The sequence below is a fragment of the Pimephales promelas genome, chromosome 17 (assembly GCF_988280905.1).
Source record: "Pimephales promelas chromosome 17, fPimPro1.hap1.1, whole genome shotgun sequence".
Classification (NCBI taxonomy): Eukaryota; Metazoa; Chordata; class Actinopteri; order Cypriniformes; family Leuciscidae; genus Pimephales; species Pimephales promelas.
In genome coordinates, this window is record NC_142785.1 from 14,652,828 (window position 1) to 14,667,363 (window position 14,536).

The 14,536-nt window shown below is 39.8% G+C and overlaps 1 protein-coding gene across 1 annotated transcript; it reads right to left on the minus strand.

Moving 5' to 3' along the window:
- Window positions 1–1,126: 1,126 nt before the first annotated feature.
- On the minus strand, window positions 1,127–11,369 carry pnmt (phenylethanolamine N-methyltransferase). Its single transcript, XM_039685331.2, has 3 exons — window positions 10,844–11,369; window positions 5,919–6,126; window positions 1,127–1,859 (listed from the first exon to the last, which is right to left on the minus strand). Exons 1-3 carry the CDS (start codon window positions 11,037–11,039, stop codon window positions 1,421–1,423), a joined length of 843 nt encoding a protein of 280 aa, XP_039541265.1. The 5' UTR covers window positions 11,040–11,369; the 3' UTR covers window positions 1,127–1,420.
- Between the last annotated feature and the right edge of the window lie 3,167 nt (window positions 11,370–14,536).

The window sequence follows — 14,536 nt, forward strand, 5'->3', positions numbered from 1 at the left end:
TATTATTATTCTGAAGCCCTGCACTGATTCAGAATATGTGTATTTCACCCTGGAAATTTCCATCAATGGCAGAAAGTGCTAAAAGAAAGAAAGAAAATGTATTAACACTTGTTTTTTTTTCATGGGAAAATTAAAACTCAGAAGAGTCAAGAAATCAGAATTAAGACTCAGCTTGTCATAATTCATTCATAGAGGGTCAATGAACTGTCATGTATGATATTCAAGAGACTGACAATACCAAACTCATTAAAAAATAACGAAACGTCTTCACTTTCAACTTTTTTTTATTTCCAGCAAATACTTTACATGTAAGTATTTGTATGAAATTATATTCAACAACTGAGACATAAATTGAACAAGTTTCACACATACATTTGACAAACAGTCCCAATGGATGGGTTCCCCCTCTCCTCCAGCATTCCCAGACAGAAAGCCAACCTTGCAATATGGGGACTAACATAAGTTGGAAATAGTAAATCTCATGAGAAGCAAGAAACACAAACTGCTTTATGGCAATTTGATATAATTCTATGATACTCTGTATGATGTATTATACACCTCGGTAGACATACTGTAGCTCCACACGATAAAGTTGGGCGGCTACAATAAGAACAAATACACGTGAGAAGCTGTAGAAAGGGGGAGGAGGGTGCCGCAAGTGAGTTTTTTATGACAGTGTTGTGAAATATACGCCCCACAGCTGTAGGGGGAGCTCGATGAGAAAACATGTGACAACAAAAGTGAAAATCAGCGAAGAAATGGCTAGAGTTGCCAAGTTCCCCTTTAAGTACTGGTACATATACTCATGGACTGCACCAGATTTGCCTGTTTTTGCTGTAAGATGTTATCCTACTCTTCTACCAAGACATTTACAAGTTCTCAAACACATCTGGGGAGACACATGGTTACACAATACACATGGTACTATTCCTTTCAGTCTCCCTGTAACACTATCCTAATTCATCTTTATTGTCTACCACTGTGAAAAAAAAAATGTGTATTAAGGAGTGTTCCACTGGTGCATGTGTAATAATTGTTTATGGTTCACTGAACAAGCTTGAAAAATATTGTTTAAACAATATTATATTAAAGCTATACAGTATAAAGCTTATTTGGATTTTACAAAATTATCTTTAAAATACAAAATTCAAAAAAAAAAGACTTTTGCCAAGTTTAGCTGAAATAAATGAGCTGAATTTAGCTTTGAGGTTAATTTTAATGAGTGAAATCAAACATTAGTAATCATTGTGCATTCACAGTTTAACGTTTGCAGAGTTTATGTGCAGTGAATGAGGTGAACTCAGATGTGTATGACAATATGATTGTTTTCAACATCTTTTATCTTTTAAAAGTGAAGCAATATAAAGAACATACATTAATTCCCTACCTTTCCAATTCATGTATTCTTCAACTAAAATGTTTATGCTTTCTTGGCTTTTGCAAAGAACACACCAGTGACATCATCTACCCCCACCTTCATATCTGGTGGCAGGTGGTAAATACAAAGCTGCAACAGCTCATATCCACTGGCCTTCAGACTAGCACAGACCTGAGACTCATCCAGAGGGACCACAGGGATGTACAGCCCTGGAGCACCCATGTAGAAACTCTCTCCTAGGGCACCAATTAGTAGAAGGTATCCACCTTTTTTAAGCAGGCTGGAGATGTGGCCTAAGGCATTGGTGAAGGAAAGTAAGTCAGGGCTTACACTCTCAAGGCAGAAAGATGACACCAGACAGTCAGCTCCAGAAGGGGGCAAGAACCCTGGTGATAATGGGCAGGACTGGTGAACATCAAGGGGCAGCACATTAGACACAACTGAGCGAAGACGTGTAGCTTTCTCTGCCCAAGCCGATGAACTAGAGAAAATCAAAAGATTCAAGACACAGTTAGATATTTGCCTTCTTACGGATACTTTTTATGTGGTGTTTGCATCCAATTGATTAAAATCAATTTTTTTTAACTGATTTGAAGATTTCATGCTTGAAATCTCCTCAATGCAAATGTTATTACTGTACTGTTTATACTTGCTTTTACTTTGCTTTTGCAACCATTTTTACTTTTGTAATATGACGTTGTAACGCAGGTCAGATGTTACACTTTGCAGGCTCCTCCGGATTCGGGCAGACAGCAGGAGTCCCCGTTCCCTGCTCCTCCCCTTCATGGTGGATGGCAGCAGGCTCCGGCCCATGGCGAACGGCAGCATCTCCTCTGTTCCCTTCCGGACGGCAGCCAACTCAGCAGATGTGACAGCCAAATGTGCTTAGTGGTTAGTGACTCCGAGTTGCGGCCTTACAGCGTATGAAAATCTACTTTGACTTACGCCACTGGCTGGTGTGGTGGACATAAGTCTGAGGAGCACAGACTGGAAATATACTGACAGAGCCTGCAAATCCCCACCTTCTCTTTATAGAAGTAATAACCTTGAGAACTCATCTTTAGAGTTAGAAGCATTGCTGCTACCCACAGCGAGCCTTGAAGGAGGAATATAAGGTCTGAGAACCATACTCCAACGAGGCGTTATCAGCAAGAGGCAAGACCCTTGTTGGCAGACCTTGGCAAGGACTCCTGGGAGGAGTTTGAGGTCAAGAGGTCCACCTCTGCATCGTACAATTTTTCCTAAATTTGTTTGAGTACTTTAGAGTTTCCATTCCCTGTGTGTCAGGCTGTCTAGACTGTAAGTCTTCTCCCACATTTATATGCCCTGGAATGTAAATCACCCTGAGAGACAGGAACTTGTTCTGAGCCCAAAATAGAATCTGCTGCGCCAGCCTTTTCAGGCCGCACGAATGCAGTCCACCTTGGCGATTTATGTATGCAACAGAACACAGTTGTGCCCACATTGTGACCAAGCCCCATATGAACCCTAAATACGTTATCCTCTGGGTAGGAGAGAGAATGCTTTTCTTGGCATTAATGATTTGAGATGACATACTGCTGTCGAAGCGCACACTCTTGAGACCGAGCCAAAATCAGCCAGTCATCTGTATTTAAAAAGCGGATGCCCTGGAGTTGCAAAGGAGCAAGTTCTGCATCCATACATTTTGTGTATGTGCAGGGTGGCAAGGCCAAATGGAAGGACCCGAGGGTGGTAAGCTTCATCCCCAAAAGTAAACTTCAGGAACTTCCTGTGTTGTGGCAGAATTTCTATATGAGATTGTGCGTCCTTGAGATCGATCACAATTAACCAACCCTTGGATTGTATCTGAGACACAATAATTTTGATATGTTTGGAGAAAATGGTTCAAACCACGAAGATCTAAAATTGGATGCAACCCCCCATCTTTCTTGGGAAACAAAAAGTGCTGGGTGTAGTAGCCAAACTCTCTGTCTGGGAGGGGAACATGTCCTATGGCCCCTTTGTCCCACAGAGTTTGTAAATCTTGTATCTACATATGAGCCTGCATAGTTTTGACTCTTGGTTTTTCTGGGGTATGTTAAATGTTCGGTGTCCTGAAACATGACAGGAAATGACTGAACATGTTACATTTCACAGGAGACAGGACAGCAATCCCCTGAGGGATTGGAGCTTCTACTCTTTGGTGAAAGAAAAGGGCACACCCCTATGGTCCTGGACTCATAATCCTCAGGGCTTATTCTGGGCAATAATGACCAATCTTAGTTGCGGCTTCGTCTTGGGTTGCTAAGCATGGCGAGCTGCTCCCTTAGTCTCTGGGGTGCACAATATGCCGCACACTGCTTTGAGGCTTTTTTTCATAGAGGAGTTGGACAGGGGTGGGTGGCCGACAGCCCCGAGCCTTGAGCAATTAGTCTAGTAAAAAATATCAATTTTGAGCGTGGCATGGTTATGGTGCCAAACAGGGCGGTCTGAGTTTTTCACAATCTGCTCAGTTACTGGGAATTTAATTCACAACCATTTCTAGGGTTTGCAAAGAATGGTGTGAAAAGGGAAAAACATCCAGTATACAGCAGTCCTGTGGGCGAAAATGCCTTGTTGATTCTAGAGGTCAGAGGAGAATGGGCCGACTGATTCATGCTGATAGAAGAGCAACTTTGACTGAAATAACTACTCGTTACAACCGAGGTATGCAGCAAAGCATTTGTGAAGCCACAACACACACAACCTTCAGGCGGATGGGCTACAACAGCAGAAGACCCCACCGAGTACCACTCATCTCCACTACAAATAGGAAAAGGAGGCTACAATTTACAAGAGCTCACCAAAATTGGACAGATCAAGACTGGAAAAATGTTGCCTGGTCTGATGAGTCTCGATTTATGTTGAGAAATTCAGATGATAGAGTCAGAATTTAGCATGAACAGAATGAGAACATGGATCCATCATGCCTTGTCACCACTGTGCAGGCTGCTGGTGGTGGTGTAATGGTGTGGGGGATGTTTTCTTGGCACACTTTAGGCCCCCTAGTGCCAATTGGGCATTGTTTAAATGCCACGCCTACCTGAGCAATGTTTCTGACCATTTCCATGCCTTTATGCCCACCATGTACCCATCCTTTGATGGCTGCTTTCAGCAGGATAATGTCACAAAGCTCGAATCATTTCAAATTGGTTTCTTGAACATAACAATGAGTTCACTGTAATAAAATGGCCCCCACAGTCACCACATTTCAACCCAATAGAGCATCTTTGGGAAGTGGTGGAACGGGAGCTTCGTGCCCTGGATGTGCATCCCACAAATCTCCATCAACTGCAAGATGCCATACTATCAATATGGGCGAACATTTCTAAAGAATGGTTTCAGCACCTTGTTGAATCAATGCCACGTAGAATTAAGGCAGTTCTGAAGGCGAAAGGGGGTCAAACAGTATTAGTATGGTGTTCCTAATAATCCTTTAGGTGAATGTAAAGTGCAACTGCACCTCTGGTTATCCCGAGCTCGATTCCTGGCCCAAGGTCCTTTGCGAATCCTGTTCCCCTCTCTCTGCCCCATGCTTTCCTGTCTACCGTAAAACTTCAAATAATAGCCCGGGCTTTTATTTTCCCAAATCGTTGAACTGCACCGGCTTGTATTTGAGACGGGCGTCCATATGAGACAGGCCTTTATAATGTAGTGTTGAGATGTTGTTCATAGAGTGTCTAATCTCTAAAAATGTCCAAATGCTGCACGTGAAACTGCGGTCTTCCGACTTTTTACTATCATGTCAATTCACTGATTTTGATTTATATGCACGAGGCAGAGAGAGCAAGACAGCGCTCGTGTTTGTGCCAGTGCACAACGTGACAGTGCGCGCGACCGGGACACTCTCTCTCCTCGTTATGCGCCGTGTCAAGCACAGCAGTCTCTATTCTAAATTACTCACCAATCAAACTTCGGACAAGCTTTGGACAAAAATAGGCTTTGGAACAAAAATTTTATTTGGCGGCAGCCAAAAAATCGGACGATCTGACGGGTTTTATTAGATTTAAAGGTATGGTGTACGATTTCAAAGATTGTTTGAAATAGTCAGTAGTCAGTAATTCATACTGTAACATTTGTTAGTTCGCTGTGTCAAGTTGCAGTTTGTTTGAAATTACAAACCTTTTCACCTGAAGGAACACTTGATGAAGTGCTATTAGAAGACTTCCTGTCATACAGTAGCTTTTTGGTACATAATGGCTACCGTAGATGCAACACGCATTTGAAGAAGCGAGGCGCTGGAGAGCACAATTTGTTTGAATACAAAATACAATTTCACCGCTAGATGGAAGTAATTCTCACACAGAGTACCTTTAAATCTATGCAGCCTAAGTTAGGGGCAGACTGGGAAAAAAAAAATAAGCCCTGGATATAACTAAAGATTGTGGTTAGGGAAGTGTCATAGGCTATATTAAAATAAATATATTGTTTGCAAATAGATTTGTGCATATTTGCACATGCACTATTTTAAAGTAAGTAAGAATTCTTTAACTATATACAACTTTAATTCTCTCTTTTGGACAAGAAAAGGTTAACTCACCTGCGGCCTTCCAGATCACACACATACTTGAAGTAAGCAGTCCAGTCAATACTACTCTTGCCCTCCTGTAGCCAGCTTTGCAGCTCTCTTCGATTCACCTCCAAAAAGTCAGACAGTATGACATGATCAAATCTCTCGCAGCCACTCATGACCTGGTAAAGAGTGGGGCCAGATCCCACATCAACTAAAACATCCCCTCTTATATCATCTGTAAAAGAGAGCGGATATTCAAGGTTAGTTGCAGAATTCAACTATCCTATTCTGTTTATTATTTCTTTTTTTCTGCAATAGTAATTGGCAGAGGCTATTTATACTAAGTGCAAATAGCATTAAATGGTTGACTGGTTCATTTATTGGGCTAGTTAGTTTAAATGTAATTAGTTATGGTCAAGTATCAAATTAAAGTTAAACTTGTATTGATGAAGTTTGTTGTTTGTTAAACGGAGTTTACCCAAACAGTAACCAATTTTGCACCTTAAAGGTTTAGCTAGGCGATTTTAGCAAAGCCATTTTGGCAAAGCCACCTCCTTCTCACAAACTGCTTCATCACTTGAGGTTATAATGCTGTTTTTACTCAATAATAATTTGGTGTGAATTTGTCCATTCAAGTGCAAAAAGACATTAAATAGAACTCACGTTAGTACTTGCGTGCAGTCTAAGACATGGCTTTTTGAGCACACGCTTCAGATGTACACAGAAAACTGCTCAGAAAATGCACAAATACTAAAGTGAGTTCTCTTTCATGTCTTCTTGCGCTTGAATATTTAAATTGGCAAGGCATGTGCAATTTGTGCAATTTATAAAATTTGAAAATTTATAAAATGATGATGCAGCACTGGCCTGACCTGGACAGTGACAGTTCCGTCAACTGTCTCGAGCATCTTTTATGCAGTCCTTATTGATCTTTCCTAGATAATTTAAGATACATAAACTCAGTTTTATTCATCTAAAATTTTCTGGGGGCTCTAAAAAGGGCTCTAAATAGCGACTATCTATAGCGAGAGGAGGCCTAACAACACTCCATAGTACAGGCAGTAACCAAGATGTCTTAGAGGGAGCCTAATGACTCAGTACTACCACCTGGTTGAGGTCTGAGGCCTCAGTATGACGATTCTCAAACGTGACAGGAGGCATATCTACGTCCAAAAATGAGGACACCTTACCAAGGAGGCTCACAGAGGGCCTAGATACTTGATATTACTATCCAGGCGGAGTGAAGTAAATATCCAACGCACATGGCACCCTTTAACGTCTAATGAGACGCTTCGGTTATGGTTAAGTTTAGGTATGGTGTAGGGTTAGGGTTAGACCACTAGGGGGCGCCTTCTGCCCAAATATATCTGCGTCTCATTTGACGTTAAAGGGTGCCATGTGCGTTGGATATTTACGCTTTTGCAAAAGCGTCGTATATGGCGCTTTGGGATGAGAACGGGCTCAATGTTCACCTTTGTTTCAGCGATCTGTTCATTAGCTTCTATAATGCTCTCCGCTGCTAATGTGCATTCATATTTTTGCAAAACTTCAATTTTTGCATTTGACTCTGCAAGAGCACTCTGCATTGCAGGCATCTCCTTTCTAGCCTTTATCGCAGCTTCAATTCTTTTTGCTCAGCATCAAACTCTGCCTCTTGCGCTTTTCTTCTGCTTGCAGCTGAGCTTCCCTGCATCTTTTTTTCTGCATGCCAATCTGCTTCTTCCTTTTCTTTTCCTTATCTCTTCAGCCTGCTCACAGCGTTTCATGACCTCTTTCATCCATTTCTCACATTTCCAAAAGAAATCATTTATTGACTTATTTTTAAGATCAAACCAATTCTTTTGATCATCCAAGAATTCTTCATCAGACATAAATTTTCTCAAAACGGAAGTCTGAAAATTCTTGTTGCAAACCACTGAACTCCACACGCAATTTATTTTTTAACAATGTCAGCATTTGCATCATCTTCCATTAATTGCTCAATATGCTTTACCATGCTCGTAAGCTGGGATAGCTTACACCCGTGTGCATGAAGTTGTCTGGACTTGTGTCCTTCCACAGTCTTCTCAGTCAATTTTACTGCCGTTTTTCACTGTCTTGTTCATCCTTAACAAGGGAATGTTTACACACTTTATAAATGCAAATGTTAAATCCGTAGGGTGAGCTTAACACACGCACACTGCATTCCACTTCGTCGTTCCACTCTCCGTTTCGCACCCTGTGTTTCCCTTGTTGTCACTAGAGGTCCTCGTTCTCACGGTGTCCTTCACTTTTGACTTCATTTCCCAGCATTCTGTCTGTCACTATCACTGTCACTCATCTGTTCATTGCACTCAGCTGTTCCCCATATCATTGTTCCCAGCTGTTCACTGTTAGTCTTGTTAGATCTGTGTATATATTCCCTGTCAGTATATGAACAGAGTCATTATTTTATGTCCTCACACTTCTGTGTCCTACCTTTGCCTGAGTCTTGTTTGCGGTTTATGTTCTGGACTGCCTTTGTGGCTATTGAACCTTGCCTTGCCTGGACTGGATGACTACGAGTTTGGATTGCCCTAAATAAAAGACTGCTGCTTATGGATCTTCTGTCCCTTGTGTGTGTTCGTGACACTAATCCGCCCCTGACTGTAACCAAAACAGCAGACACCTTTTGCAGTTGCTCCTGAAACTTTACTGTAGTTTGGATGAAAGAGATGAAAACCCATGATGTTATACTCGGAGTGGTTCGTGACTCGAATTAATGCGTTTCAATGGCAACACTATCAACGCTGCAGCAGTCAGGTGATACAGGTAAGTGTTCTTTAAGTGGTTTATCTTCATATTGTACTGTGTGCTTTGAGACATGAGGTAGTTTAACACTGTCCCTTGTGATGCTTTAGTTTGCTGCTTAAAATGTATATTTTTTTATACTGAAAACTCAATATTCCACTAACCGAGATTTATAAAGGGAACTTTGAATAACCATGAAACCTGAAAAAAAGAAAAGGGCTCTTATCCAGAACAGCCAAATTGGACTCAAATGAAGCAGCACTCAAAGATAATTAGTATCAGAAAAACCACGAGGGCAGTGGTGTTCAATCCTGGTCCTAGGGACCAAACGTACTGCATATGTTGTATGTCAATTTACCAAACATGATTCGGATCATCAGCTTGTTAGTAGACTGAGACATAGCCTACAAAATGTGTGGAGGGCGACAAGTCCCCCAGACCAGGACTGAAAACCACTCTACTAGGTGGAGTAAATCTAAAGGACACTACTAGATGGTGTTAGAATAGAAAAAAAAGATAAATACCCAACAGAACAAGAAAAAAAAGGATTTACCACATATAAAAAAATAAACCGTTTCAAAAATAGAGACTAAAATCATTGCCTTTAACTTATATTGATATGTTTCTCGTTGCAATAATAACTTCACATGGTCTTCACCTCTTATGTTTATTTTGCTTTCAGTTTCTAATGTTTTCACAATGAGGCTATCTGGATTGCTGTTGTGTGCTACATGCAAACCTCTTATTTTATTTTCTAATGGCATATCATAGAAAGGTTTTTCAAGATGCTAATGATAGAACTCAATCCAATTGTTGTTAAATTGAGCCTATACTTTCCACTGTAATTAGCAAAGAACATATAATCCCTTCATAGTGGGAAATTCTTGCTTTTCCCTGATTATCTGTCTGTCGTCTGTAAACGTTTAGTTTATATACTTTCATGGTTATCTCATCTTATCTCGCAATTGATGACCGTTAACTGAAGCTTTTTAGACTGGAATTAGGTTCAGCAGCTGCTGTCAATATAAAGCTCTCCTACTTTGATTTGATTGGTCTAAAATGTTTAAGATGACCAATCAGTGTACACTGTAAAAAAATTGGAGTAGGATTTACTTGAAAAAATCTTGCTAAACCATCTCACTCAGAAAATGCTAGTAAATTTACAAAGATTTGCCAAGTAAAAACCTAAACATATTTATCTGTAGCTTTAATTAGAAATCTTTAAGTTAAATTTACTTGGAATGTGGAATTAAGTAAACTTTACAAAAAATAAGTAATTTTAACTCGGCTTGTAAAAGGTTGATTAATACCGATTACACTTCACTAAAACAATTATCTTGAATTTTATTAGTTATTTATAGTATGTTCTTTACTTAGATCATCTAAGTAATTTATATATACATCATGTCAGACTTTAAACCTTATGTGAATGCAAACACCTCAATACTTGGTAGACAATACACAATGGTGGTAACATTTGATGGATCGTTTTTGTGTTTGAATGTGTCGTTTTAAGCAAAAAATGTACTCGAAATGTCACAAAATGGCAATTTACTAATACTGAAAACAAAAAGCAATGATAAAACAGTGTAAATACAGCTGGAAACCAGTGAAAAATGAACCTCATTAATTATTCAAGGTCCAGTGCATGATGGGAACCCCAGTATCAGAAAAGTTGAGTAATTTTTACTTAATTTTATTGAGTTGATATTACACTTTCATTTATACTCGCTTGAAATAAGTACTGATATGGAATTTACTTAGTTTTTTAAATTGTTGCCTGAACTAACTTTTTCAAGTAAATTACATTGGGTTTTTTCACTAGTATTTACTTAACCAAAAAATATTTTTTTACAGTGTATGACATCAAAGTACCACAAAAGCAATTAGAGAGCAAACGGCTCAGTATTCTTTTGAATTGCTCTTGCTGTACTTATACACTTATCAGTCTGCTCAGCGCCTATTCAAGTTGAACACACCTTTTGACATTGACGAGTGGTGTTAGACCACAGAGGCAGCTCAGATGAGATGGTTATCTTGGCATTTTGCAATATCCAAAGCACCAAAGTTAATATTAGGCAATTATTTAATCTTTATTATATGTACCTTTGAAAAATACAGAGATCCGCAACCCAGGGACCTCTATGGTGCTTGCCGCACTGCTTACAAACATTTATGCTCACCTTCAGTAAAGGCTCTGTGCAGACAGCGGAGTTTCCATGGCACAATGCTACTTCTCCTTTCAAAGTCTGCTCGGGGTGGAGTGTAGTTATAGTGCAGATAAGCAACAGGATCAAAGCCCTGGTAACATGCCCTCATAGAAGCCACCGTCTTGACCTTTTCCAGCATCATCTTCTGTCTTTCTTTGTCTCTCTCCATACCAGTTCCTTTGAATCACTGTCCCCATCCTCTTTTCACTCAGGACCATATTTATACATGCGTGTAAATGAGGTTAAAGGTTGTTTTGGTACTTTAGCTAAGGGGCAGTCATCTCCTTATTGAACATTCTTATCTCTACAGATAGTGATAGCGTTCTGCCCACCTGAGAGCACTCAGACCTCTTGCCTTTTTCACTTCAGGCACTGTAGATATCAGAGTTAGTTGGCTGCATGTTTTTCCTAAATGTTATCTCACTCATCTGAACAAAAGGCCTATTTAAGGTCAAACACACATAGACACACACGTTAGTTTCTTTAATGAGGACATCTCATGGTCTTCCACAGTTTATGCTAGGTTAATTATATTTTCTATAAATTACCACTCACTGAAACCTCTTATGTCCAACTCACTAGTCTGTGTTTAACAGGTTTCATGATTAGATGACTTATTTATTTTTTACTATTTTGTCTAATGGAAATTTTGGCATTGCAATTTTACTCGGGGGTTAAAGATTTGTTATGTGGGGTTGGAAACTTAAAATAAGCATTCAAAGGGATGGACACTGAAAGGAAAAAAAACATTAGGCAGCCTTCAAACATTTTAAAGCAGCCTACTTCAAGTGTGATATGTTACCATACACTGAGAATTTGAATAATTGTAATGTGATGATCAGGTGCAGATATCTAAATCAGAGAATATCATAGGTTCGAGCAGTTGGGTTATTTATTTTTAACAGGGGATTCATATGACGTTGGAGCTGAAATGCACATCTATAGCGCATGAGCCCAAGAGTTCCCTTTAAAGTTTAAGTATAAGTTAATGCACAGACTTTTTCTTTGCACACTGAACATGGTTTGGAGCTCTTTATTTTGAATTCTCAAAGTGCATCAGACTAATAAATTCTAAAAATCCTGTGGGAAACACAGTATATGATAGTCTTCAAAAATAAAAATCTAATTATCTTATTAAAATACTTTTAAAAAGTAGTTTCTTCATCCATGATCAGGATTTTACCACCTCTACCTTGTTTTGAGCCAGGAAAAACCCTGAATTCTCTAAGGCCACCACCTACAAAACCATTCCCTTTTGGGGGTTGTCTTGCCTCTTGCCTCAAAGGAACTACTCCTCCCATAAAACACCGCGCCTCACTAAAGTCGGCTGAAAGCCACCGTGAAAGAGCCTTTTCAGTGACTTCCAAATCTGACGACGGCCGCGTGAACTTTTTCCTCCAGTGAATTTTATATAGTGAATGTGCAGGGAAACTCCTTTTCCTCGATTTACTGAAGCTTATGCACATGCTAAAACATTGAGGATCTGGGTCGCTCATAGGCTAAGCTATGGCTGCTGCATAGACATATACACTAGACGTCACCTTGGCTACGGCAGTTCATTGGAACGAATGCGTCAATAGAGCCGCCATCTTGAAACAGGGGAGCCCCTCCACTTTAATGCATCAGTGTCAATGTAGTAGACACAGGTCTAACGGAAATAAAATCACCATAAATCATCATGAATGCGATTTTTCTTGTTTTTTTGGTTTGTTCCAACGGTCAGACATGTATTTATCATGTATTTTTTCAAAAACACTCTTCCTAGTTCAGATTTCATCCGTGAACATCATACGCTGCACAAAAGTCCGCCACCATCAATGAATTCGACGTAAAGGCAAAGATAGCAGCATTACCTAGCCACTTCCTATGACAAGACCCCTGTTCCAAGATGGCGGCGGTTTTGAGGCATGCTTAGAGCCCCAAGGTGAGGTCTAGTGTATATGTCTATGTTGTCATAGAAAGTGGCTAGGTAACGCCTGCTATCTCTGCCTTTACTTCGAATTCATTGATGGTGGCGGACTTTTGTGCAGCGTATGATGTTCACGGATGAAATCTGAACTAGGAAGAATGTTGTTAAAAAAAAAAAAAATTTTTGGACACATGCTTAGAACCCCCAGGTGAGGTCTAGTGTATATGTCTATGCCTTCACTGCATACTGTAACCCCTTTTGTCTTGATCTGGAGGATATCCCACCCCTCCGCTTCCGGCTCATGGGACCTTATTTCGGAAAAAATATGAATGGTAGTCAATGGCGAGAGACAAATTATCTTTTTATTCCGTCTGAACTGTGCCCTCAATTACACATATGATGTTTGTCAATTTAAAAGATAATTCTGAAAGTCAAAAACGTCGCAGTTTGTCATACAACAGAAGAGTAACATTTAGTTTTATGTGAAAATCGCTCTGTGAACTACATCTCCCAGGAAGAGAAACGAGATCCGCTGCTCGTGTGTGTGCAGTCTGGTACAAAACACTCAGGCAGGACGGCGTAACGTTACGATTATAACGTAAGACTGTAGAAACAATGACAGACAATAGCCTCAGTAAAGTTAGCTTCATTCATTGGGAGAAAATGTGCACCTTTGGGGTTTGTAGTCTTTGTAATTCCGTATTTTCACAGTCTTATACCTCAACGGTTTTACATCAAACTGTGACTTTCTTTACTTTAAAATGGATCTTTTAAATTGACAAACATCATGTGTGTAATTCAGGGCACAATTCAAACGAGATCAAAATATTTGTTGTCTCTCGCCATTGACATATTTTTCCGAAATAAGGTCCCATGGTGGTCGACCGGAAGGGGCGGGACTTAGGCTCTCTATTGCTCCAAAAAAAAAGTCACTGACACACACTGGTATACAGTACCTCTTCCTGTCATGGCAGTAACAATAACTAGGGGCAGTGTTGGCAACTATTTTCAAAGGAAAGTATCTAAGGCCTTCCCTAAAAATTGCTAAATGTCTAGATGACATCATATGACAATTAGCATAATTAATGACGTCATCACGTCATCCTTGCATTCTGTCAGCCTAGTGCGTTTTCTCTCTAAATTAATGCTCTATTTAATATAATATAGCCGATTGTCAAATAAAGCTGTTTTCATTTCCTTTTTTTTTTTTTTTTTTTAGACAATAGAACGAGTAGCTATAATATAGTGAAAGATTAATTTTTTTTTATAGGCCTATATGGAACATTATCTGAATTGAGAGTTAGGGAACTGGATGGACTAAGCTCTGTGATAGTGAGTGTTACAATAAGCAAAATAAATAAAATGAAAATGGTCAAAATGATTCTTTAAATATAAAACAAAAGAAAAGCAGATAAGTGATAAGTCCGTGGAAAAACATTGCTCATTCGTGTCTGTCAGCAGCCGTGCACTCCTGTCAGCCATTCAGTGAACAGGGTAGACGCAACTAGAGAGTGACGACAGGGAGAAAGCAAGACCTCGCGCTCATAGGACAATACTGGCAATATTTGGAGGTTACTGAGGTTTGTCCAAAAAGTCGCTAAAATTGTCGCTAGTCGCTTTTTTGAAAAAATGCCGCTAAAGGGGTCTGAAAAGTCTCTAAAAATAACGACAAAGGCGCCAAGTTGGCAACACTGACTAGGGGACGTGGCTTTTGCGAACGGTCAATTATTATAGCTTCAACAGCCATTAACAGATGC